Source organism: Rhinolophus hipposideros, assembly GCF_964194185.1.
Source record: "Rhinolophus hipposideros genome assembly, chromosome: 2".
Taxonomy (NCBI): Eukaryota; Metazoa; Chordata; class Mammalia; order Chiroptera; family Rhinolophidae; genus Rhinolophus; species Rhinolophus hipposideros.
In genome coordinates, this window is record NC_138048.1 from 39,867,340 (window position 1) to 39,890,546 (window position 23,207).

Sequence of the window (23,207 nt, forward strand, 5' to 3'; positions counted from 1 at the left end):
TGATATGCCATGGGAAAAGGATCCCTATATTTATTTTTAATTACTTAGTATCTCTAAATTAAAAGCCATTTATGATCTACCTTTTAAAAATTTCTTGTCAGATAATAGGTTTATGATGGTGCTGGCTAATTCTCATAATGAGAAATTTTCTTTCCCAGTTGTAGAAAAGTTTACGGAAATATTTGATATGAAGAATATTTTTAAAATTTGAGATTTGTTTTCAGTACTAAACAGGTATTATATAATACAATATTCTTCACTTTTCAACAGAAGAATTTTGATTCAACTGTCTTAATGTGTACGTTAAAACCTATTAGAAGGCACTTTATAAAAAAAGTTAATTATCTTTTTATTTTGAGGTAATTGTAGATTCACCTGCAATGATAAGAGATAATTCAGAGATCCTGTGTGTCCTATACCCAGTTTCCTCCACTGGTAACATCTTGTCAACATCACAACCAGGATATTGTAGTAGTTACAGTACAGTTCTAACGCTACAGGGATTTCTCCCATTGCCCTTTTATAGCCACGCCCATTTTCCTACTACCCTCATCTGTTTCTTAATCCCTAGCAACCACTCACCTGTTTTCCATTTCTGTAATTTTGTCATTTCAAGAATATAGCATAAATGTAATCATATGCTATCTAACCTTTTGAGTTTGGCTTTCCTCACTCTGCTTAATTCTCTGAAGATTTGGCCAGGTTGTTGCGTATTTTTGCCTCTTCTTCTGCTCCCACTCTGGGATATACGTGGCAAAAGAAATCCCAGGGAACTCATTTCTGTGTTTTCCCTTGAGTCCTATTTCCTAACTTATCTGCTGCTCTTTCTCCACATTTCAGAGTTTTCTTGTGTTTGTCTTATATACTGTAAAATGTTTAGAGTTCTTAGTTGTACTTAGTCGGGGAAGAGTAGGAAAAAATACCTCCACCATCCTCCAAAAAGCGGAAGTCAGTGAGATCTGTGTTTCAGTCCACAACAGCCAAGAATTTTGCTCCGGTGAAGTCTAATTGACTGCAAGGGGGAAACCTTTCTGTGGGGACATGTTCTGTTAAAGAATTTGGGTTTGGAAAAATTGATGTTTCTCACTCAAAATTGCTAAAACCATATCCCAGCTCTGGAATTGTAATTTAGATTTCAAGAAAAGACAACTTTGAGAAAATGCTAAGTAAAATGAAAAGGAACAAATTTTTCAGACATTATTTTTCATTTTAATTATAGAATAACAGAGCTGGAATTTTGGAAAGCTGTCTTTTCCATCACATCACAAAGTTATCCTGGGAGAAAGGAAAATGTAATTACTTTTTGAACATCTCAAATATAGAAAGAAGACATGTCTTGCTCATTTTGCATTTCTATGCGTAAAACTCTGTAGTATACTATTTTAATAAATAGTATTTCCCATGTGATATCTCACTTAAATAGTTGCATCACAGTACTTTCAGTTAATATGTGAGTGTCCATGCTCCTTTTTTTACATATAAAATTTACTGCTTTTTTACTTTATCAACTTCTTTATGCATAAAAAAAGTTCCTTGTATAAGGTGTGACAGTTAAGGTCGCGAACTTGTTGCAATGATGTGGCTAAACTTTTTTTGATATCAGAGAGTTATTCATTATGAATTTGTACCAACTGGACAAACAGTTGACCAGGTTTACTATTTGGAAGTGCTAGAAAAGCCATGTGAAAAAGTTAGATGACCTGTTCATCAGTTCATGGCTCTTTCTTCGTGACAATGCACCAGCTCACACGGCACTGTCTGTGAGGGAGTTTTTAGCCAGTAAATAAATAAAAGTACTGGAACACCCTCCCTACTCACCTGATCTGGCCCCCAATGACTTCTTTCTTTATCCGAAGATAAAAGAAATATTGAAAGGAAGACATTTTGATGACATTCAGGAAATCAAAGGTAATATGACAACAGCTCTCATGGCCATTCCAGAAAAAGAGTTCCAAAGTTGCTTTGAAGGGTGGACTAGGCGCTGGCATTGGTGCACAGCTTCCCAAGGGGAGTACTTCGAAGGTGACCATAGTGATATTCAGCAATGAGGTATGTAGCACTTTTTCTAGGATGAGTTCATGAACTTAATTGTCTGACCTCATATATTTTAGGATAGATTTTTCAGAAGTGAAGATTCAGTTTAAGGTCTTGTTACCTCTCATGCATTGGTTTTTATGGAACAAAATAAAATATTACATAAAATTCTAAAAGGATTTTAATGGATTGTGTTTTATAGACTAGGGTCTTTTGGGCAAATAAACAAGATCCTCTGGAACTTAGTTAAGCCTATGTGAAAATGTAAACAAATGACTTTTGTCATGTTTTCTTTAAAGGAGGGGAACAACAGCATAATTTCTTTAACAGAAGAAACTCAGGCACCATGTAGATTTTCTTCTGAAACACTGTCCAGGTTAAAAAGAAAAATATCTGGAATATTTTTTTTAGACATTATGTGGAAATTATGGTGATACGGGTCACATGAATTTTCTGTCTTTATAATCAGTGTTTTTCAGTTTATAGGGAGAAGTGCATTATTTCCCCCCATATATTATCTTAGTTGAGTCACTGATGTTACAAAGTCCTTCATAATGGGCATTTGTTTTTCAGATGATATATTTTAATATTTTAAGAACAGTTCTACTCGACCCTAATATTAATAGTTTATAAAAGTGAAACCTCTCATAATCCTCATGTCTACCCATTGATTTTAAATGGAAAATAATGCAAAAAGGAATTAGGAAAAAGACTGAAATGCAGAAGATCCTAGTTAGATGGCCATTGTGGTCAGAGATGAACTTGTTTGCCTAACAAATGCAAGTAATAACGAGATGTGGAAAAAGCAAGTTGAGAAAACATTCTTGGGTCAAAAAGTAATAGGATTAATTCAATCAAGTGATAGTATTTAAGGACATGCTTGATGTAAATGAAAATAAAAATAAACATTATCCTAGCATATATATGTATTATATATAACCTGTATAATTATAACATATATTATTAAATTATTAAATATATTAATAATGAAACCTATTTAGTGAATGTGTTAATAATTAAATATATTCTATACTTATTTTACATTCATATGTATACATTTTAAAGTTCAAGTTCCTTCTAAATAGGGACACAGCTAGAAATAGTAATAGAGGTAAGCAGGTTTAAGGGAGATGTTGACACACTGGTGAATAACAGTAATTTTTTAAAAAAATGATCAGGAGTGTGAGGAATTGATTTATGAAGTAAGATTAAAAGAACTGAATATCTTTGTATGAGCATGAGCAAAGGTAGGATATGGTAAGGTCCTCAGGTATCTGAATGATGCAGGCACCCCCTGATGATCTCTGGAGCCAGGGGTAATGTGCAATAGAAATCTAGGTTTCCTGTCAAGTGTCAAGAGTGTGCACTAGATAGGAGAATGGATTTTTTGGAAGGTGGCTCTTTCTAGAAGCTACCCTGCTGGATTTAATGTGCTGTAGGGAATATTTATTGCTCTGTATTAGTGGGGATAGAGGGACCAAATGCCAGTGAGACTGAAAAGATTTCTTCTTCCCTGGGTTGCTATGGCAACTGGGCAGAGTTCTCCTGCCAGGAGCTCAGGCACGTGATCCACCAAGGGGAGGTAATTTGGGACAGTGAAGGATTTTTCTCTCCTTCCAGACTGGCAGACAAATCCCATAGATTTGTGAATTTTTCAGGGAGACATTTTGTGGCATAGCATATTTTTCCTATATTTCCTTTCCCTGGATGTAATTGGGTTTGGTTTTGAGGTTTGCTTGTTCACCTGTATTAAAGATGGTTCCCTAGGACCACAAGACAATTACTTATTTTACTTCAAATTTTTGATGGAAATCATCTCTAATTGTGGTTAACAAACACTAAGCACCTGCTATGTGACAGGCACCAACCAACTTTAGATTTCATGGTATAAAGTATATAAAATATTCTTTAACACACTCCCTTGTCGAATTCTCCCAAGAACCCTACGGTAGGTGCCAATCTTACCATCTCTGTTTTAGAGACCAGGTAACAGAGACTTGAAAGGTTGAGCTTAATGAGAACTTCTGTGTTATAGGTCTGGTAAGTGCCAGAACTTCAAATCCAAATCCTTGTTCTTTCCATGTAATCAAGTTTAGACACTTAGAAATTCTGCTCTGAATGTCAGAGCAGAATTCTGTGGGAGACAAAAGGCAGTGGTTCTGTGGGAGACAAAAGTCAGTTTACCCTACAATCATTACAACATTAACATTACAGAGAGCAGCCCTGAGCTTCCTTCATTAAGAGTCCTGATATATTTATTTCAAAGCACTTTGCCTGTTTCTGGTCACTTTACTCCTAATTTTCCTGGAGGAGTGGGGGGTGCTCCTTCTCTTACAGGATGTCCAATAGGCACAAAGGCAGGACACACTGTTCTCGAGTGCAAAGGGCTGGGAATGATGGGGAGTGAAGTGTCAAGCATCGTCAACTTCTTTGAGATGGGGAATATATGTGTGTGGGGGGGGGGGTGCAGGGGGAGGCTGTAAAGAAAAGTGGGGAAATAGAAGAGTAGATTACAGAGTAATATAAGGATAATTAAATGTTTCTTTTGAGGGGGGAGGTTTGAGTATATTTTAAAACAGAGGGAAGGAGTCAAGAGAGAGGAAATAAGAGTGTAGGAGAAGGGATAATTGGGATATCCCACAAGGATAGTGAGAGGCAGTGGTGCAATGGTGCAGGCAGTTAGCCTGAGGGATTAGCCTGAGGTATCCTCCTTAGATAAGAGCTAATATATTGTGTTTATTTTGTCCCAGACACCATTTTAAATGCTAGCCATATATATAGAAAGACTTACAGAACTAACTGAAAGCTATTATAGTCACAATTATCTTTTATTACAGGGAAAGGCTGTAGATAAAGGTCAGCCAAAGGAAGAGACTCATAGGGCAGAGTCAGGTGGTTCCAAATGTGAAGCTTCCACTTTCCTTTCCCTGTGGAGTCAGTGTGCGTTACTCTACCCACATTGGTGTGCGACAATATGCATGGATATTGCAACCGGGAAAGCTTACTTGAGCTTTGCTGTCCAGAGATTTTATTGGAACTTCATCACGTAGGCATTTTTGATGGATTGTCCCTGTGGTTAATCTCTGTCTCCGCGTTGACTGATACCACGTGACCCAAAACCTCTACACTAAATCACATGGTTGGTCTTTTTGGAGTGGCCAGCTTCCACCTTAAGAGTATCAGATGCAGCCAACTTTGCCCTAAACAAAACCACTTCTTGGATATGATACAGATTACCTTCCAGAAGTCAATAGCAAAGCCTAGAACTCTCTTTATGCAAGGCCAGATTCTTTATTACACAGTACGTAACTAAGCTTCCTTTAGTAGAATCCCTGAGTCTGTCATCTCCAACATTTGTGCGAGTTACTTGCTTGAAATTAAGCAAAGTTGATCAGTTATAATGGACTTCTGGGAGGGTAGGAGAAGAAAAGAAAAGAAAAAAAGTGTTTTTCAGAAGCTTAAAACAACATAGGTGTATTTCTCCTTCACACTGCACAGTCAGCATGGGTTGAATGAGGACTCTGTTCCATATATCCTCACTCGGGATTCAGGCTGAAGTGTCACTCTGCCATGGCAATGGTGCAGGCATTGGGTACAGGCATTGCACAAAGCAAGACGTGGAATGAATCATGCACTGGCTGTTCAGACAGAAGTGACACACATTGCCTCTCACATTTCACTGGGTAATGCAAGTTTGACAGTCATGTCTAACTTGGTGGTAGGGCAGAGAAGAACCATTTTATCCTGTGTCCAGAAAGAGAACTGAACACAGTAGCCCCAGTTACTACCCCAATGGATTTATCTCTAAAAATAAGTAGACTCACACAAAAGGCTTTCGGCTATTGTTCGTTTCTTCCTCATGATCATCCTACCTAATAAGACGTCAGAATCTGTGGAATCCTAGAAATTCTGCTTACTTGCTGTCAGCCTTGGCTCTTATTCTGTCATTCACTTTCAGACCATGGTCTGTGATTCTTGTTGGTGTATCCTATGAATTTATTTCAAAAGTTTGTTTAGGGATATTGGGATCTCTTGAGTCTGATATAAAGAAGAAGAAAGATGGCTGGTGTCCCCACATGTACCTCACCCCTCTTCCTCCAAAGAACCCCATCTCTCTAGCCTCATAGTAGTTGCTGATCCCTGAACATACTGTGATATACTGTGACATTCCGCAACTCTATGTCTTTGCTCATATGGCTTCTTAAGAAAAATGTCCTGCCCACTCTCCTGTCCAACAGACCACCACACAGACTCATTTGTCCTTGTGGACTCAACTCAGATTTGTGTTTCTGTAATTTTTGTGTATTTCTTCCCCATATGTGAATCCATACATTTTTTGTAAACCTCTGTTATCACTGTTTTCTTTATTTTTTAAATATTTTTACCAAAAATATAGCTAACATACAATATTATATTAATTTCAGGTGTGCACCATAATTACTAAACATTTATATACCTAAAGAAGTGATCACCAGGATAAGTCCAGCAACCATGTGAGACTGTACCACGCTATCACAATATTATTGACTATATTCCCTATGTTGTGCATTACATCCCCATGACTTACTGTTTTATACCTGGAAATTTGACCTCTTATTCCCTTTCATCTTTCCCCCCTTTTTAATTTTTCAATTACAGTTGACATTCAATATTATTTTATATTTCAGGTGTACAGTGGTTAGAAATTTCTATAATTTAAGAAGTGATCCTCCTGACTAGTCTAGTACCCACCCGGCACTATACATAGTTATTACCATATTATTGACTATATTCCTTATGCTGTACTTTACATCCCCATGACTATTTTGTAACTGCCAATTTGTGCTTCTTAATCCTTTCACCTTTTTCACCCTGCCCCCTCCCATCTGGCAACCATCAAAATGTTCTCTGTATCTATGAGTTTGTATCTGTTTTGTTTCTTTTGTTCTTTAGAATCCACCTATAAGTGACATAACATTTTACATCTGTCTCCCTCTGTCTCACATATTCCACTCAGCACAATTCCCTCCAGGTCCATCCATGCCACTGCAGATGGCAAGAACCTATTCCCTTCCCTGGCCGAGCAATATTCCACTGTATATATGTACCCCCTCCTCTTTATTCATTCATCAATCCACAAACACCAAGGCTGCCTCCATATCTTGGCCATTGTACAAAATGCTCCAATGAACATATGGATTCCCACGTCCCTTCGAAGTATTAGGTTGGTGCAAAAATAATTGCGTTTTTTGCAATTATTTTTAATCTTTTAAACCGCAATTGCTTTTGCACCAACCTAATAGCATTTTGGGTTTCTTCAGATAATTACCCAGAAGTGGGATTGCTGGGCCCTTCTTTGTCTCTTGTTATAGCCTTTGTTTTAAAGTCTATTTTGCCTGGTGTTAGTATTGCTACCCAGCTTTTTTTTTTTTTCAGTTCCATTTTCATGAAATACTTTTTTCATCCCTTTAGTTTCAGTCTGTGCCTTTCGATCTGAAGTGAGTCTCTTGTAGACAGCATATGTAAGGGTTTTGCTTTCTTATCCATCAGCCCTCCTATGTCTTTTGATTGAAGCATTTAATCCACTTAACATTGAAAGGAATTGTCATAGATATGTAGTGTTGTCATTTTATTTTTCAGATTTTTTATGTTTCTTTTTTTTCATCTTAAAGAATTCCCTGTAAAATTCCTTGTAATACTGGTTTGGTGGTGATGAACTCCTTTAGCTTTATCTTGTCTGGGAAGTTCTTCATCTGTCCTTCAATTTTAAGTGAAAGCCGTACAGGGTAGAGGAGTCTTGGTTGTAGGTCCTTGCTTTTCATCATTTTGAATATTTCATGCCAATGTCTTCTGGTTGCAAAGTTTCTGTTGAGGAATCAGCTGACAATCTTATGAGAGCTCCCTTGTAAGTTACTAGCTGTCTTTCCCTTGCTGCTTTCTCTTAGTCTTTGAACTTTGCCATTTTAATTATGCTGTGCCTTGGTGTGGGCCTCTTTGGGTTCATCTTGTTTGGGACAGCGTTTCCTGGACTTGTATGTCTATTTCCTTCTGCAGGTTAAAAACGTTTTCAGTCAATATTTCTTCAAATAGGTTCTCAGTCCCTTGCTCTCTCTCTTCCTCTGGTGCCCCTACGATGCAAATGTCGTTATGCTTGTTGTTGTCCCAGTGGTCTCTTAAAGTATCCTTATTTTTTTTTCCTATTCTTTTGTCTTTTTGCCATTCTGATTGGATGTTTTCTTCTACCCTGTCTTCTAAATCACTGATTTGATCCTCTGCTTCATCTAGTTTGCTGGTGATTCCTTTTAATGCATTCTTCATTTCAGTTACTGTATTCTTCACTTCTGACTCATTTTTTTTTTTTATGGTTTCTATGTCCTTTTTTATGGTTGTTGACTTTTGTTCAAGTTTTCACTAAGGTTCTTGAACATCCTTATAACCATTGTTTTGAACTCTGTATCTGGTAGGTTGCTTGCCTCCAATACGTTTAGTTCTTTTTCTAGAGTTTTCTTCTGTTCTTTCATTTGGGACATGTTTCTTTGTTTCTCCCTTTTGGCTGCCTCTCTGAGTTTGTTACTATCTATTAGGCAGATCTGCTATGTCTCCCAGCCTTGGCCAGGTGACCTTATGTAGTAGGTGCCTTGTGGTGCCCTGGCACAGTCTCCATGGTCACCTGTGCTAGGAGCTCCAGGGATGTCCCTTTTGTGGGTTGTGTGCCCTCCTGTTATATTTTAGCTTTGGTTGCTACTGGCATGTCAGAAAGTGGGATTGGCCCTCAGGCTGACTGGCTGGGAGGTTTGGCCACATCCATAGCTTAGGGTTGTGCAAGGGGCTTACCCCACTGAGTGGGATTTGCCCCAGCAGACTCTGGTGCCTGTTGAGACCACCCTTTGTGTGTGCCACTTGTGGGACTAATTGGGTAGTGCTCTACTGTGGTCTGAGCCAACCTCCAAGTTGGTTCTGGGGCTTCTTGCAAGGGGCTCCCGTCCAGTCCCAGGTCACCCACTGCCTGTGACCAGCCAGCGACTTACCTGATAGGAGCTGCAGAGTGATCCATGGTTGTTCGATGCTGTGCTAAACCTGGAGGCACATGGGAGGGACCACACTGCAAACCAAGGATGACTGCCACCAGTACCCAGCCTCGGGTAGCTCTGCAAAAAGCCTGGACACCCCAAGGCCTGCTGCCACCTGCCAGCTCTTTTAAAGTTCAGCTGCTGGTAAAGCATCATGCAGTACGCAAGTTGGGTGAGGCAGGGTCTCAGTGAGTCACCAGAGTGGGACAAGTTGTGTTTACCAGGTTAATGTAGATTCTGGTTTGTTGCTAGTGTTGATCCTGGAGCTACTTAGCAAAAGTCTCAGAGCACACTGAGGCCAGTTGTCACCCACCTGGGTCCTACAGACCCCAGTAGTTTTCCAAGAAAGAGTGCAATGTGGGCAGGGCAGGGCTGGCTGCTCACTAAGAAAGTGCCTCTGGTGTTGGGTAGGGCAGGTTCCCAGTGAGTCAGCAGGGTGTATCAGCAGAGCTCACCAGGCCAATCAGATTCAGATTTGGCTGTGTGGGGGTGGGCCCAACACAAGAAATATGGTGCCTACCTGATGGCTGCAGGGGAAGAAAACTTCACGCAGGGCAAATGGCAACTGTCCTTTTCAGTCTTTCCTCCAAAGCCAAACACCTCAGTCTCTCCCCATATGTCTCTGATGCCTCCTGAATCACTGTCCCTCTGCCAGAGCCCAGGGTGAGTGCCTGTGAGCAAGTGAGTCTCTGTGTGGGCCTTTTAAGAGGACGTCTGGGTTCCACTTGGATGGTCAGTATCCCTACTGTTTTTCACAGCCAGATGTTGTTGGGGCTCTCTTCATGGCACCAGTACTCTCGGCTGGGGAGACCAGTGTGGGGCTGGGGTCCCTTGCTCCTCCAGGGGGAACCATTGTGGCCGAGATATTCCTTCCAATTTTCAACCACCACAGAGAGGCTTGGGGCCAGCCAGTTTCACATCTCCGTCCCTCCAAACAGTCTCGATGTAGCTTCTTCCTTTATATCCTTCATTATAAAACTTCTGTTCATCTAGACTTTAGATGGTTCTTCAGGTTGATTATTCCATAATTTAGTTGTAATTGTAATGTGTTAATGGAAGAAGGCAGGCACAGCATTTATCTACTTTGCCATCTTGGATCTCTGTTTTCTTTAACTGATAACCTATTTGTGCCTTCTGTTAAAGTTCTGAGGGTAGAAATGCTGTCTTTTTTGATCTGTGTATCCCTAGCATATTACTGGGCAGTGAATAACTTAAAAGATCTTTGTTGAACTGAAGATTATGGAGATATTGAATCTCTAGGGTTACTAGTAGAGAGAAGTGAAGTCATACTTATCAGGTACAATAGATCCTCTTTGGAAAAAACAATCTTATCAGTCACAACGTGTGCTCTTAAGAACAAACAATCTCCTTTCAACTAAATTATTTCTCACCATTGAAGATTAACCCTCTGTTTTATGTAATAAATGAACCAACATGTTTAATTGTAACAGAAGGATTTTTAAAAAGATTTCACCTATGCTTCAGTATCAGGAAGTGGTTTTCTGCCTAATTTATTTCTGCATTGTATTTACAATCCTATGGCCTAGACTGACTGCAATTGATTACAAGGAAATGTGATGGTTTTGGGAGATGGATGAGGGCGGTGAACTGCAGTGGGGCAATGCCAGACACATTCCTCTGAAAAAGAAAGAAAGTTCTGAGGTTAAAAAAACACATGCACTCAGCCCACAACTTTAAAACAAAACAAAACAAAAAAACCCTGAGGGAAAGAATTGCACACCATTTTCTTCAGGTTTATTTCTTAAGATCTTGTGTCCCCTTCAAAGATTTCTTTGATATATGTGGTATATGGAGATGGAAGAAAGGGAGAATGGAGAGGGAGAAAAAACTTAAAATGCATTTGAAATAATTTGATTCTAAGTGATCTGCTCTTTAAATCCTTAGTAACAACGTGTTGGACCCTGTGGATGTTTAGGTCCTGTACTGGTGGCTTTTCAGAAGACTGACCAGTGGAATGCTGGTTTGGAAAGATGGTAGGAATTGGAGATCTCAAAAAGGATAGCGTCCCAATTCAGCAGACAGCCAGGTGAAGCACCAAAGGAAATTGAGTTTCAGGTAGTTTGCTTATCCCCGTTTGTGCTTGGTGTTCCAGCATATTTATTACACTTGATCTTAGCCAAAAGGCCGAGAAGTGATTCCAGCATATTTATTAATAGTGCCCTATTTGACTCTCAAAGTCTTCTGGTCTGGAGGGTTGCCCTGGTTTTAGGTCACAGAGTAGAGAATATTGGCATGATGAATGGAAAGGAACAAGACTCTGGATTGAAGAGGACTCAAGGGAGAATTATTTTCTGAGGGTAAATTTTGTTCAGGGTTTTCCTTAAAAGGTTTCTTGTAATGCTTTCTGAAATGCCTTGCAGACTTTCTTCTGATGCACTTATCATTGGTTTATTTTTCTTTGCTGCTGCTTTTACAGGACTAGTGTGTCTCAGCAAGGCCTGGATTTCTATTAGACTAATGGACAGCAGTGCTGTGTGTGTGTGTGTGTGTGTGTGTGTGTGTGTAGAGAGAGAGAGCGAGAGCGAGAGCGAGAGCGAGAGAGAGAGAGAGAGAGAGAGGGATTCAAGACTGGACAGATTGGCTGTGAATGGGGTGATAAGAATAGAGAGAACCACATACCAGTAGACCAAACTTCCTGTGCACAAGTCTTTGGATGCTGCATTTCACTCTCTGAAATAGCATTCATCTTAAGGCTGGGATCATTTATTCCCTCTGGAATTAAGCAATAGCACTGGCAGCAAAAGAAACTATTTTGGGAAGGAGATGTGGGAAGAATTTTGCTATGTATTACAGGCTAGGCAGAAGTACTACCTTTCATGCTTTTGAAGACCACATTCTTCCTTAGAGCCCTGCTAACTGGAAATTGACAACTCTCAGATAATCCCACATGTAAATAATGTCCAGGCTAATTAATGTGTACACACTATGATCTAAAAAGATTAGTAAAGACCGAGTTTAGATGCTATGACTTCGTTCACCTAAGAGTAGAAAGAGCACTTTCTTTTGGAGAGTAGCCTCTAAAGTAGATACTGTTGAAAAGGGGTAAAATATAATATCTTGTTCCTGTCCCCCTCCTCCCATGTGCCCCCTCCTCACATATTGCAGAGTGTTTCTTCATATTCCCATGTAGACTTTTCTGGATTGTTGAAGAAGTTCAAAATAAAGTAAAGCAATGAAGGCCGAGTGCACGGCCTCCCCTCCCCCCACTGCCTCCCCATAAAGCTGATGTGGGTAGGGCTTGGCAGCTGGTGGCAGCTGCGGAGATAAATAAGCACCAGGGCTCCTGGATGGACAGGGTTCAGAAGCGCCTAAGATGAGGTCGTGTGGCTATGCGTGCCTGCTGTTGGAAGAGGCCATGAGGACGGAGCTGCAGATGGATTCCAGCTCAGGCAGTGAAAGGGAGGTGGGGGCTTATAGGAACCAGTTTAATAGTTCTATTAAGCTACTGCTTTTTCTGTTTGGGAGGGGTGGTATTGTAGAGGAGAAATAAAACTCAGATACAACATAAATGACTCCTACCTCGTCATTTAATGAATGTATTTTATGAAAACCGGGGAATTGTGTTGGTCTGTTCCTAGTTGACTTTTCTATTTTACACTCCTTTGACGAATAAAGAGCAAACTGCCTTCAGAATTTTGTCTTTACAATTTGCTGCCATTAGAAATTGAAAACAGCAGCCCGGTGCTGTTTAAATTTTTTCTATTTTGTTACTGATAACCAGTTTGGAAAATGTTTTTCTCTGGAAGGATTGTGAATTGTCTTTTCAGTGTGGGAGCTGTAATCACAACGGATGTTTTCTGTTTTTTGTTTTCTTTCCACTTTGGCATTGGAATTAAGGTGAGAGGTGAAGATGTTGAGACTTCCCAATCCAAACAGTGCTGTCTAGACTTATGATAAGCATTTCGTAAGTTATATATTATTATTCAAAAATATAATAGTCAATTTATTTAAAGTCAAGAGTCAGTGTTTGGTACCATTAGAGACAGCAATGGCCTATATATTGATCTTATTTTCCAGCTAAAGGAATCACAGATTTAATTATCTCAGAATTTGAAATACATTGATGTCTTTCTATCTGGACATGACATGATATGTTCATTTTCACGTAACATTCCCACTTTTTAAAAATCATTTTAATTACTCATGTGAGACATTGGTGGAAAATACCTTTACATGGTGATAAGACTTGAAAAAGCGTTTTGAAAATTTTGAAGCATTTCAAGAAAAACATTAAAGGCCCAGTTATGCCTTTTAAATTAAAAGATTCTTTAAGTAGCACTTTTCTTTTTGTGTGTCTAACAGTAGAATAATATTTCTATGGGAAGTTAGAGAGTTAATTTTAAGTGCAAATATTAAGTCTATAGTGATGAAGGATCCAGATGTTGTTGAAGGTAGGTAGGTGGAAGGAAGTGGAATGAAGATTTTGAAAAATAGAGATTAAGAAAAACCAATGAAGTACTTGGAGACTTGATAAATCAAGAAAAAAGCTTACTGAGTGCTGTTACATGCTAGGATCAGCACTGGGATATACAAATAAAGGGGACAGCCAGAACTGAGATTAATCCGAGTGTCATCTGGATTCTTCAATGCATCCATTAAAGATGATGGAAAAATCATCACCAACCAAGTGTCTGAGGATTTCTGTGTGGGATGAAATCACCGGTGGTCCCAGCCTCTTTATTCTTTTTATTTGGAATTGTCTCCATTCTCATAAACCCACTGACCTCCCTCCCCTCTGTGTTCTAGGAGAGACAGCGTCTGGAGACGATCCTCACCCTTTGTGCTGAATACACAAAGTCAGACAGTCGCTTGTCCCCTGGCACCACCGTGGCAGATGTGCAGAAAATCAATAAGGAGCTTGAGAAGCTGCAGCTCTCAGATGAGGAATCTGTGTTTGAAGAAGCCCTGGTGAGCCCTGATGTCAGATACAGGTGCCACCCGAAAGGCTCCGTCCACGATGCAGACTTGGCAGTCTTCGGGAGCCTCAGTCAGAGCAGTGCCAGCTTCCTTTCCCCCAGGAGCGTCAGAAATGAAGAACTGCTCAGGGACCCCACCAGGACACCCCCACCGCCACCCTCTGCCTTTCTGAAAGCTTCCAACGAATCCACTTACCTAAGTATCCTACCAAAGGTAAAGGCAGCAGAGCATGGAGACTGGGATTGAGGGCCTAGGACTTTGCATCTGCATTGGCCTAGAGACTAGAGGCTTTGTCATGCTTGTTTCCCAAAATCTTTTCAGTGAAACTGCAGTTTAAGAGGTAATTAGCAAGGTGCAGCAAATTAGTGTTTACTACAAAGTAACTAATTTGCACTGTACAAAAATATAGCAGTACAGTGAAGTAGAAAGAAAGGTTTCTCTTTACCCTGTCTCTTCCCAGTTGTACACCTGAAAGATAAACACAGTTAAAGTGTCTTATGTGCTTTCCTAATGTTTCTATGCACATACAGGCGTAGACACACGTATACACACACATAGTGTTCTGCACTGTTTCCCCTTCACCAAATGTCTTGAGCATCTTTGCATATTAATAGTATACACAGCTTCACCTCATTCATTTTAGTGGCTGACTAGTTTTGTATTGTTTGTTTCCAGATTTGTGCTAATAAAATCTATATGAAGTAAATATTCTAGGATACAGATATATATGTTTGCACAATTGTGCTGATGTAATCTGCACTAAATCCACTATATCCACTCAAAGTGGAATTGCTAGGTCAAAGAGTTTGTATATTACTCATTTTAATCAGTATTTCCAAATTTTATACTCTCAAAAGACTGTACTTTCAGGTTACACTTTCACTAAGAGTTTATTTTATGAGAGCACATTGTTCTCCATACACTCGCCAAGGCTGTATATTATTTAAATTTTTCAATTTGCTAAGTTAATAAGTGTTTTAATTTACTTGTCTTTATGCATGAAATTGCACATCTTTTCATATTTTAGTTATTAATTTGTATTTTGACCCACTTATTTGTTCTTCATGCATTTTTTAATGTCTTGTTTTTATTGAGTAATAAGAACTATTTGTGATAAGGAAATTAATCTTTTATCATGAGTGGTAAGACTTTTGACTTTATGATTTTTTTTGACATGTAAGGATTTTAGGTTTTTATGTCATCGTAATTATTATTCCGTCTCCTTTTTGTTTGCTGATTTAAAAATGTCTTCCAAATTTGAGGATTTTTTTAAATGGAGTTCAAGGAAAATCTTCTGATGTTATTTTTTTTTTCACACAGGTTAAGACTGTTTTTATTTATGAAACTAAAAAAAAAAAATTCCCCTACCTGTTTTCTAGGAAAGATTTAAGAGCGTTTACAATACAAGATATACATTTTATTATAATAAAATTTGAACACCAAGATAGTAAACGGAAAAGCAGATACCTGAAAAGTAGGTACCATAATCACAAGAATTTATTTAAGGATAAAAGAGACTAATTAATTAATTAATTAAAGTAACTGACCATTAAGTTCAATTCTGAGATTCTTGGCAATCATAGGCAAAGAACCAAAAATAAAAAAGATACATTAGTTATATTTTTGTTATAAACAAGTACATATACTGATTCTTTAAGAGAAAGACTTTATCATGGTGCTAAATGCTGAAGGTAATTTATCACATGGAGTACAATTCAGGGGAATTTGTATGTTTGTTTTTATTTTCGTGTGTTTGGCTACAAGACTTTTTCTTGAACATCGTTGAATGCTCCTGGTCAGAAGTCCTTACCTACCTATTGACTTCTCCCATCGTATACATTGGCACTCTGCACTGTTGGATCCCTTCTCTCTTCTAATGACCACATTTATCTTACTAATTCTCAACGGAGAGTAATTCTGAATAGGACATTTGTCTCTATTCAAAAAGATGCAACTGTTAGAAACTAGGATCTGGAGGTGGGAGATGCGGGGTGGAATCCAGCATTGTTGATGTTCAGGCAAAGTAAATGACCCATCTTTTGACCCATCTTTTTGACCTGTTGTCATCAGACATTTCGCCACCTTTTTATCTTAAATCTTTTTATCTTAAATCTTTCACATTACTCGCTTCATGAAGATCTGCTAGATTTTGTTAAGACAGTAAGCTGCATGCTCTCTCTAAGGACTGCCATTGTGGAGACAGATTTCCTCCTGAAGAGGGCTGTGACAAGAGAGCTGTTGGTGTGTAAGTGAGCAGATCATGACAGATGTTTTTCATTGCTCAAATTTGCTTTTATGGAGTATGGCTGGAGTGCTCTGAAAGTAGGAGCAGTCTCCATGTGGCAAGATAGAAGAATGTGCCTTCCTCAGAGATAGGAACTATCAAGGGCACCTCTGGTTACCACACTGCAGCTCAGACAGAGTGCAAGTGAGGTGGCCATGGGTTCCAGGGAATAAGCTTTTCATTTAATTCTTTTTGAAGACAGACATATATTGCACCAAGACAGGAGATAAAAGAATCTTATAAAAAAAAAAAAAACCCTGACCGTTTGTTCTAGATCTCTTCTTCTTTGAGTAATCTACTCACTGAATTATTTACTTAACAAAGTACAGTGTTGTTATTAATCAGTTTAAAGGTCATTGGAGAAGAGAGGAATGTGTAAAATACTCTATACAGATTTACGAAACAAAGATTTTAATATTTAAGAAACTAGAGATTTACCATTCTGGAACTTGCTTTACCTAACACTTAAAGATGCAGATGACCTTGAAAATATGCTAATTTTAATTAGTTTTTGTCAACCTATCTACCACCACCTCAGGTGAAAGCTGAGGATAGCTCACTCTTCTTTTTTTTATTGAGATATGCAGTTTTATTGAGATATAATTGATATAAGCACTGTATAAGTTTAAGGTGTACAGTATAATGACTGGACTTACATATATTGCAAAATGGTTACCACAGTAAACTTAGTTAACATTCATCACCTCATATAGTTACAAAAAAATGTTTTCTCCTTGTAATGAGAACTTTTTCACTCTTCTCTTTTTGAGTAACCATGTTGTGTACAGTGCAAAGCCCTCACACTTGCCACCTCTTCTGGTTACAAGACGTTTCTAAGAAGAAATCTACAAAAAAAATGGAGCAGATGGAAAGTGTCTTATCCCTCTTCTCTCTCTCCCCTTTCTCTGTGTGGATCAAGTTACCTCAAAGATGGCAGATTTAGGGATGCACGTACTTGCATAATGGGCTTATTAAAACATGTCACTCTCAGTGGAATCCTAATTATTACAATAAAAATGTATCAGATAGAGTAAAATTAAAGCTTTCTTTGTCACCATAAAACTAAACCTATTTAGTAGCCACCACACCCTTGGCTTTCTATTTTTTTTTTTTATTTGGACATAAATGAAGTTACAATATCTTCACCCCATTCTATCACAAATCAGAATTTGAAGATTTTGCTTTTTATAAATAACAGTAAAGCAAAAAACAGCAGTCGTTTCTTAGATAGCATTAACTGCTATTAACAACCTCACAAGTTGTCTGTTGTTAAATGTAACTATTGTGATAGATTTTCTCGAGCTCTAAGCTTCAGTTTTTGTTTTCTTTTAATGCTTTGCTTCCACCAGTGAGAGAGATATTTTTAAACCACGTTGGAAGTTGAAACCTAATATGAAACATTGACCCAACAGGATACCAGCCTTCTTGAGGCTTTCCTGCTAGGATTACTCGTCAGTGATTTTGGAATGCCATTCAATGTTACAGGCATTCCACCGGCCCGAAACGAGGCACCTAAGTAATAGGACAATGAGAGTCATTGTCTGGGATGAAATGGTCAGCAGTTGTTTTATTAGTCGATAAGATACAGATTTTAGGTGACAAAAATCTAAATGTCAAAGCTTGGAAGCCCTGCATACCTTTGTTCTAATCAACCTGAGATACTTCTCACTCATTTAATCTCCTTAAGGAGCAGCAAAGTAGGGTAAGGAATAAGGAACATGACATGATACCTATCTCTTTAACATTATTTTCAGTATTATTAAATACAGTAAATGAACTTAGTGAGATACACTACATTTTAATGTGTTTTTTTGGTTAATTTGAATATTCTTTTTAGTGATTAGTAAATAATCTTCAATAATTTACTTGTCTAGCCTGCTGTTTTCAATTTCCAGTTGTGAAATTGTATAATTATTGACTTAATGATGCAAAGAAATTACTTCTTTTTCAAAGAGAGATAAAACTTAAATATACTGGCATCCCTTGATATACAGAAAGATAGGTCTTTGCCTTGTGATATACAAGATTATTAACCTGAAATTCTTGAATGAAGAGACTATTTTCAATTCATTATATTCTCTTCTTAAAATCATGGGTGGTCACATTTTGGCTGTATATGATCAGTATTCTTTTCTTCCCCGAGCATTTGTCATAACTCTTTTCAGGGGTGTAAGTATGCCCCCTCTCCATTTCTTTCTTGACTTTCTTATTTCTTGCCAAGGAACTCATTTTTTTCCATGAAATTTATGAATGGTGGCCAGGGTCCTATTTCAATATGTCAAAGAAGGCCATTGGCCCAGTTAGTGTCTTAAACATTATATATAATAGAAAAAAGGTCCTCTATAGTATAAAGATAGTAAGTAGTGCGCTAACACAAAAAGTGAAATATGAATTAACTTAATATTAAGTGTGTAGTTTTAAAACATTTGTGGGGGATGGGGATGTGGTCACCAATGTAATGAAGCCTGTTTTGTTCTGGTTATTAATTTTGTGGAACATTTCAGTGAAATTTGGCCAAGTGTGATGTGTCTTGCTTTTCCCCCACCTTGTGTTGAAAATGAAATACGCATAAAAGCTCATTTGCAGATAACCCTAGCAGTGGACCCCAGTGTGTGGCTACAGGTTTCAGAGGCTGTTGTAGAGGTACTCACCTGGGGATGGGAAAGGTACAGAGTTTGTAGTGACGGTAAAGCAGCATGCCCAAGAGATTCCTGAGGAAGATGGACAAGTCTTTTCTAGATTCTAGTTCTCTGCTGTGCTGAGCTGTCTCTATCACCTTAGAGAAGTCACTACACTTTATATGGGCGACAGCTTCCTCATCTGTATAACCTCTCAGTTATTTCAGCTTTTAAAAGACATGAATTTATGAATTTCAGCTGCTTTCTATGAGCTAACCTAAGAACCTAACTGCTGAGTATCTGTGGGAAACTGCGAGTTCCAAATAAACCATCACATGTATGCTTTTAGAATCCAAATAGGCACAGGGACTAAAACATTAGACCTGTGGCTGGTGTACAAATTGGGAAATTCTGGAATTAAAGGGTGAATAGCTCTTCTCTGTCGATTGATCACAGACCCCAGAGGGCGTAAATGAAGAACAAAGGATTCAGGAGTTGGCTGCCATGGAAGAGACTCGGATAACAATTCTGAACAACCTTGAGGAACTTGAACAAAAAATCAAAGATATAAATGATCAGATGGATGAATCTTCCAGAGAGGTATACACCACAAGTTCATTTTTCACCTTCTCTCTTTTTTCTTTCTTTCCTTTAGTTTAAAAATACTGCCTCCCATTAGGGTACAGGCACTGAAAACAATACGTAGAACATTGTTTCCAATGGGTACACGTGGAGGGTAAAAATGCCTTTTCTTACATTTCTTTTTTTCCTTCTTTTTAAAAATAAGAACAAATAAACACATTAAGCTATTTTTAATGTATGGATAATTGACTTTGTCTTAACTAGTACATCAGGTCTCCAATAACGTCATTTCATTCTAACATTGACGAGATACCATAGGAACTGAACTCTTGTTTATACGAGTATCAATTAGCCTATGGTAAAATTGGTTTCATTATACGTTGTTTCACTGCAGTTCCAAGAACCTATGAACGATATTAGTGAGGATTTACTGTATATGCTTTCTGACTTGTTATAAGATCTGTTAGCTGAGGTACCATGAATTTGGTGTTCAGGTTCAAATCCAACAAACATTTTCTGAGCATGCTCACTGTGAGTTGGATAACATGTTGGTACTAGAGGGGAATTTACTTGTCATTCAAACATAGACCTAGCTTTCTAGAAGTTTGCAAACCAAGGAGACGGACACAGACGATATCTCTAGTTATAGAATTATAACTGTAACTGAAAAGAGGGTTCATTTTTATATTACCTTCATGGAGTGAGAATGAGCAGATAATTCTGTGTAGGTGGGATCTGTGTGTCTATACTCACAAATGATGCGGATAGTCCCATAAATGGAAAGGGACTGCTCACCTGTCAGTTTATGAGCAAATCCTGGAAACCCCTCCAGCTGGCATTGCTAGGAATGCAGTACTTGCATGCTGGGCTGAGGGTAATTTTCATTTCCCAGACTCTAGGCACAAAGACTTGGCTGCTACCAAGATGGTTCATGCTTGAGCCTGAATCTAGCAAATAGGCAAACTATCCTGGAAAAGTAAGCAGAAAAGGGGTTAGCATAAAAAAAAATCAAATAATAAGATAACTAGTTTTCTTAGCAAATATATTTTGTTTTCTCCAGCTTCCTGAGTCTTCCGTGGGCTCTCTGGAATGTTCTATGGGCCCCACAATCTGGTTGATACAGTAGTACTTTTTGAAATTTGTAGCTGTTAAAGATACACCTTCTAAGTACACAGCTGAGAATTTCCCTGAAAGTGAAACACCGCTGAGCTTTGTTTTGTGTCCTCAGTTGGATATGGAATGTGCTCTTTTGGATGGAGAGCAGAAATCTGAAACAACTGAACTTATGAAAGAGAAGGAGATTTTGGATCATCTAAACCGGAAGATAGCAGAACTGGAAAAGAACATTGTTGGTGAAAAGACCAAGGTAAAAGAAACTTCTACCTGAATGCAATTTTTATGGGCAAAATAGTGGTCCTATTTGATTGAATCTAATGTGTGCATTACCATGGTTTTGGATTTGTGTGTCCTATTCCCGGAGACACTAGAGAAGCGTGTTAAGATGAGGTAAGTTGTCACCAGGTGAGAACTGTCAGGTACTGAGCAGCTGATGCTGGGAATGTAGAGCCTATATAATTTCAAGCTGATATTCATTGCAGCTTTTCTTTCTTGAGATGAGTGAATTGCTTTTTTTTCCCATCAGCCTTTCTGCTCTTCTGATTCCACTGTGTTTTTTCAAAGAGTTATTTTAGTATACTGAACTTCTTTACCACCATTGGTTCCTTGTAGGGGTGGCTTAAGCATATTCAAATATGGTTTCCTCGTTTCTGTTCATTTTTCTGTTTATTAAAAAGATGAATGGGAAGCATTCATCTCACCTGTCTTGCCTTGCCATGGTTTTCAATGCAAGTGCACTGCTCTTTGAAAAATGCATTGCAGTGTTCAGGGGCTCCTCACACACTGCCAAGTGAAAAGTGTCTATGAAGCACAGTTGAGACTTAGAAAATGTCTTGCTTATACATTTCAGGTCACAATCTGAATGTTAGCTGATATCCACTAGGAAAAGTATGAAAAATTACTTGCCAAAATTACTTGCAAATTACTTAGAATCCAGGGTGATATGATGGTTGTGTTTTTTTGTTTGTTCGTTTATTTTCTCTGGAAAATATTTTACTTACTCTCCTCTCACATTCTGAGTTAATTACAGTTGAACTAAGCCTAAACTGAAAAATAAAGTTTGGGAAAGAGAACGCAAAATGAGCTTTAACATGTTTTTTCTTGCTCACCTTTTTTTCTATTAAGCTGAGGGGGGAAAAAATTGCAGTTTGAGTAAGTTCTAGTGGTAACAAATGGAAAGGATTTCTGCTGGATGTGGCTTCCTTTTTATAGGCTCTTCTTTGTCTGAGACCTATAGATAAGGGCATTTGATCTTGGTGCCAGAGAATGAGCTCAAAAAGATATTGTCAAAAATTGAAGACAGATGAAAAGCTACACATCAATTTCTTGGTTGTCTGCTTGTCAAGATTAAACTGCACAGGTTTTTCATATTAAATTTTATATATCTTCCTTCTAGCCCCAGACTTTGAAATAGTAAAGAACCCTTTGGGGTAATAGGTACATTTTTCTTTAAAAACTCAAAAGCAAGTCAAAGGGTTGATTGTCTAGTTCTGCTATATGGGGGGATTATGCATTTCAAAGATTCTGCACTGAGACAGCAAGCATCTTTCATTGGAGGCATCCGAAATCTTTGTTTTGGGACTTATTAGTATTTTACTGTTTATGTCATTTCGAGAAACTTGTGAGAAATAGGAACGGGGTATTGTGTTTCCGGTGAACCTTTCTGCTTTCCCCATCGATGTAGTTATGTATCTTTGTGTAACCCACACATGGTATGGCCTACAAATTCTATTTGTCTATTTGCCATTAACATCAGGTTCTACACACAAGTGAAGCAAGTCAAGTCCGTGCTAAGTCTAACTTCCCAGGGAAAGTTGTGTCATGTTCTCCAGCCCTTGGATAGAGGAGGGACTCCAGGAACGTGGCAGAAACAAACAAGGAGATCACCTCCATTCTTCCTATTATTGTTTTGGTGCCTTGATAGAGGCTGTACATAGGGGAGAGTGGAGGCCTGAAATATAGGATCAGCTCATGCAGCTGTTAGGGGATTAGTTGGTCTTGGAAGGTGGGATTATTGTCTGTCATCACATCAAGTGAAAAATGGCAGAAACTAGCTTTGGGTGGGGAAGTCCAGAGGAGGCTAACGGAAGTAGAAAACGACTGGGCTAGATGATGTTACTCCATATTCTTGACAACCAAACTCAAATAGAGCCTCAGTACTGCTTGGCAGCATTACTATGTTTCTCAAATGAACTTACTTTACCATTTTGTTCAAATCTTTTGTCCCCTTTTCTCCCACTGGCTCTGAGATGATAGCACCACCTACTTCATGGACAAATTAGAAACATTCCATCTCTTCACAGCAAAGGAAGGGTCTCTCTTCCCCTCAAAGACCAGATCCTTTGGATATGCTCTGGGCCTCATGCCTTCCCACCATCTCAAGGTCTTCAGTTCTCCTGTATTGCTCTCCCGGTAACTTCTTCCTCTTTACTGGACTCTTACTGTCAGCATGCCAACATTATTAGTTTTAAAAATTATTATGTAATAATAAATTGTCTTCCGCCTGCTACCTTATTTCTCTTCTCTTCAGCATAGCCAAACATTTCAAACAGTTTTCTTAGTACACTGGGTGTCTTTTTCCTCAGT

At 38.5% G+C, this 23,207-nt stretch overlaps 1 protein-coding gene across 13 annotated transcripts in view; it reads left to right on the forward strand.

Annotated features, from left to right (window-relative positions):
* PHLDB2 (pleckstrin homology like domain family B member 2) overlaps positions 1–23,207 on the forward strand; it is a 241,156-nt gene that overhangs the window by 165,546 nt on the left and 52,403 nt on the right. For all 13 annotated transcript variants that reach the window (XM_081065311.1, XM_081065318.1, XM_081065322.1 and 10 more), the window contains 3 exons: positions 13,851–14,234; positions 19,380–19,523; positions 20,734–20,871. In XM_081065311.1, the coding sequence (XP_080921437.1) occupies positions 13,851–14,234; positions 19,380–19,523; positions 20,734–20,871 (666 nt within the window). The remainder of the gene's footprint in view (positions 1–13,850; positions 14,235–19,379; positions 19,524–20,733; positions 20,872–23,207) is intronic.